Genomic DNA, 4,590 nt, shown 5'->3' on the forward strand with positions numbered 1-4,590 from the left:
ATCAATTCTTTGGCTCTCAGCTTTCTTCACAGTCCAACTCTCACATCCATACATGACCACTGGAAAAACCATAGCCTTGACTAGACAGACCTTTGTTGGCAAAGTAATGTCTCTTCTTTTGAATATGCTATCTAGCTTGGTCATAACTTTTCTTCTAAGGAGTAATATATATAATATATATATAATATATATATAACATATATAAATATATTTATAACTTTTAATTTCATGGCTGCAGTCACCATCGCAGTGATTTTGGAGCCCCCAAAATAAAGTCAACCACTGTTTCCCCATCTATTTCCCATGAAGTGATGGGACCAGATGACATGATCTTCGTTTTCTGAATGTTGAGCTTTAAGCCAACTTTTTCACTCTCCTCTTTCACTTTCATCAAGAGGCTTTTTAGTTCCTCTTCACTTTCTGCCATAAAGGTGGTGTCATCTACATATCTGAGGTTATTGATATTTCTCCTGGCAATCTTGATTGCAGCTTGTGCTTCTTCCAGCCCAATTAAAAATTATTCTTTCAATAAAACAAAATATATCATAGAGACGTGATGGAGCATTTGGTAGGTTTAATATACATTATAAATATTGAAAAAACTACAAAAAGACAAATTAATACCAACTTATTCCGAGATGTACTATATATGGGTTTTGGTCTAGAAATCTTTGTCATCATGGTTGTTGCCTAGAAGGTCTTTCTGGACCTCACATGTTGGGTCCTCAGTCTATTCATGGCTGCTTTCATCTCCTGATTCCTCAGAGTATAAATAATGGGGTTCAGTAAAGGTGTGATAACTGAATAAAACACAGAAAGAAATTTATCCACTGAAAAACTACTAAATGGCCAAGCATAAATGAAGATACATGGCCCAAAGAACAGAGTGACCACTGTAATATGAGCAGATAGTGTGGACAGAGCTTTGGAGAGACCACCAGAGGATTGATGTCGAATGGTTACCAGAATGACAGTGTAGGAAATGAGCAAGAGTATGAAGGAGATGAAAGACAATAGTCCACTGTCAGCAATTACTAGCAACTCCAGAACATAGGTCTCAGTGCAGGCAAGCTTTATAACCAGCGGAAGGTCACAGAAAATATTGTCTACTATATTGGGGCCACAGAAGGGCAAGGTGATGGTAAACACCATCTGGCTCATTGTATGCACAAAGCCAACAGCCCATGATAGCAGCACAGAGCCTCTGAGTACCCGGTGGTTCATGATGGTTGTGTAGTGAAGAGGTTTACATATGGCAAAGTACCTATCAACCGCCATAACTATGAGAAGTGTCATCTCACTACCCCCTAAAAAGTGAAGGAAGAACATCTGAGCCATACAGCCCCATAGAGAAATAGTTTTATTCTCCCTGACAAAATCTGCAAGCATCTTGGGGGTTGTGATCGTAGAAACAGACATATCAAGAAAGGAGAGGTTTCTAAGGAGGAAGTACATTGGTGTGGAGTGCAGATGAGAGTCCAAGGTTATGGTGACCACAATGAGAAGGTTTCCTGCCATAATCACTGCATAGGCCAATAAAAATATGAAAAAAAAGAAAAGCTCAAGTTCCCAAGTGTTGGTGAGTCCTAACAAAACAAACTCAGATATCATTGAGCTATTCATCATTTTCATCGTTTGTTTATGTGTTTTCAGAAAGTCTTTAAAATGAAGGTAATCCAGAAAAAGTGATTATTTAATCTATGACAGTTTTGAAAGTATGGACATACAGAAAGTAGTATTTGATTCCTACAGAAAAATAAAAGGTAGATATTTCTGAAAAATACATTTTAATTGACTAATGCAAGCACATTACTTGTATACACTTTCACATTACTGCATTTATTTTCAAACAGAAAGGCACAAAAGGGAAATTTATTGTAAAATTTTGTAAATATAGTTTGTGGGTATAGATTTTTCTCTTCACATTTATTTGTTGTTTTTACCATGAGTTCATGAATTTATGAACCCTGAGTTTAATGGATCATGTAATAATCAAATGGTTTTTGGTCATAAGTTAATTCAAGTGGATTAGAATATAGTCATGTAACTTTTTGGCAGCTAGTATTCAATCTTTTACCCTTTTCACCTTCCTAATTTGAAATATTCAGATATGTTCATATGAGTTGAATTATATACCCACTTGGCAAATTGTTACAGTACTTTCTTCTCTCACCTATACAATATTCTCACCCTTCCCTTTTATCTCAAATATATATACCAAATGCTTTAACTTATTCCTGAAGGTTTAAACTGGCTACAGTCTGTCATGTGCCCCTATCTCCCCCAAATAATAATAAAATAAGCTTCCCAGGAAGTTTCTGCACAAGAACATAAATATTTCTGTGTTAATGTTTCTTTCTTCCTTTGTTCTTTCCTTCTCCCTCTGTCCCTCCTGCCTTCCCTTTCTCCTTTCCTTTCTTCTATTTTCTTTCTTTCTTTCTTTTCATTTGTGTTCTGTATCTCATACTTTGGCTCGTGAATAAAACTCTTAGCCTCTACTTTTTGTCTATTTCCCTGACTCTCTTGTTGCTGGATTCCTGGCTGGAGTTTTCTTTCTTGTCTCTTTGCATTCTCTGTGTAAATTATCTCTAAACAGTCATCAAATCTTTCACCAGTAGTGGTTATTTTTTCCCTTGGCTCCTAATTGCTTACTTTTTTCTGATGATTGCTTTCCTCTGACTTTTCAAACTTGTGTCCAGACTGATTCTTGATAATTCCCGGCTCAAATATCCTTGATACTTGTACTCTGTTTTCCCACAATGAGTGGGCAGTATTGGCTTACTTTTGTGTACTTTTCTCTTTGATTTAGATCTTTTGGCCCCATCTTCCTGTTTCTTTTTTTCCTTTAAAAAACTATTAATGACACATGCCAACTGCACAGACACAGATACAGAATCACAGATATACATACATATGCTTATACCAAGTTCTATTCTGGAGTACAAGGACAGAATGTGGAGAATTTACTCTGAATTTCCCTTTTTTTCTTTATAGTTCACAAAATATTCAGAAGTTATTGTTTTGTCCAGTTATCAAAACTTGAAAAACAAAACAAAACAAAACACTGAACCAAGAGTCAAGAATCAAATTCTAGTCCTGCCTTAACATGTACTAGGGAACTATACTCTAACTTTTTCAGCATTGATTTAATTTTCTATAGAAGTAAAATAATATCTACTCTTCAACCTCTCAAATTGTTATAAGACTCTAAAGGGCAACATGTTGTTTTTGTTGTTCAGTCGCTAAGCTGTGTCCGACTCTTGGCAACTCCATGGACTGCAAATTCTCCCAGAGTTTACTCAAACTCATGTCCATTGAATCGATGATGCCATCCAACCATCTCATCCTCTGTCGTCTCTTTCTCCTCCTGCCCTCAATCTTTCCCAGAATCAGGGTCTTTTCCAGTGAGTCGGCTCTTCATATCAAGTGGCCAAAGTATTGGAACTTCAGCTCCAGCATCCGTCCTTCCATTGAACATTCAGGGTTGATTTCCTTTAGGATTGACGGGTTTGATCTCCTTGCTATCCAAGCGACTTGCAACAGTCTTCTCTAGCACCACAGTTCAAAAGCAGCAATTCTTTGGTGCTTAGCCTTCTTTATGGTCCAACTCTCACATTCATACATGACTACTGTAAAAACCATAGCTTTGACTATACAGACCTTTGTTGGCAAAGTGATGTCTCTGCTTTTTAATACACTGTCTAGGTTTGTCGTAGCTTTTCTTCCAAGGAATAAGCATTTTTTAATTTTATGGCTGCAGTCACCACCTGTGTTGATTTTGGAGCACAAGAAAATGATCTTTGTCACTGTTTCCATTTTTCCCCCAAGTATTGGCCATGAGGTGATGGTACCAGATGCCATAATCTTCATTTTTTGAATGTTGAGTTTTACTTCAGCTTTGTCACTCTCCTCTTTCACCTTCATCAAGAGGTTCTTTAGTTCCTCTGCAATTTCTGCCACTAGGATGGTGTCATTGGCATATCTGAGGTTATTAATAATTTTCCCAGCTATCTTGATTCCAGCATGTGCTTCACCCAGTCTGGCATACTGCATGATGTACTCTACATATAAGTTAAATAAGCAAAGTGACAATATGCAGCCTTGATGTACTCCTTTTCCAATTTTGAACCAGTCTGTTGTTCCCTGCCGAGTTTTAATTGTTGTTTCTTTATCTGCATACAGGTTTCACAGGAGACATTTAAGATGGTCTGGTATTCCCATCTCTTTAAGAATTTTCCACAGTTTGTTGTGATCCACACAGGCAAAGGCTTTAGTATAGTCAATGAAGAGGAAGTAGATGTTTTTCTGGAATTCCCTTTCTTTTTCTGTGATTGAATAGATGTTGGCAATTTGATCTCTGGTTCATCTGCCTTTCCTAAATCCAGGTTGTACATCTAGAGGTTCTTGGTTTACATATTGTTAAAGCCTAGCTTGAAGGATTTTGAGCTATATTGGTGTTATTTTATTCTACACATAGGTGCTAAATGCCTATGTGCATTCCCCAAATTTTATCTTTAACATTATCTCATTTTCTGGTGATTGTGAGGATACTCAAACTAATAAGGACCACAGGAGGATTTTTACTATAAA

The 4,590-nt window shown here is 36.8% G+C and overlaps 1 protein-coding gene across 1 annotated transcript; it reads right to left on the reverse strand.

The window, feature by feature from the left end:
* Positions 1–690: 690 nt before the first annotated feature.
* LOC104996827 (olfactory receptor 4L1-like) lies at positions 691–1,632 on the reverse strand. Its single transcript, XM_010851214.1, has one exon. The coding sequence runs from the start codon at positions 1,630–1,632 to the stop codon at positions 691–693; it is 942 nt and encodes a 313-aa protein (XP_010849516.1).
* Between the last annotated feature and the right edge of the window lie 2,958 nt (positions 1,633–4,590).

This window comes from Bison bison, unplaced genomic scaffold (assembly GCF_000754665.1).
Source record: "Bison bison bison isolate TAMUID 2011002044 unplaced genomic scaffold, Bison_UMD1.0 scf7180017851653, whole genome shotgun sequence".
NCBI lineage: Eukaryota > Metazoa > Chordata > Mammalia > Artiodactyla > Bovidae > Bison > Bison bison.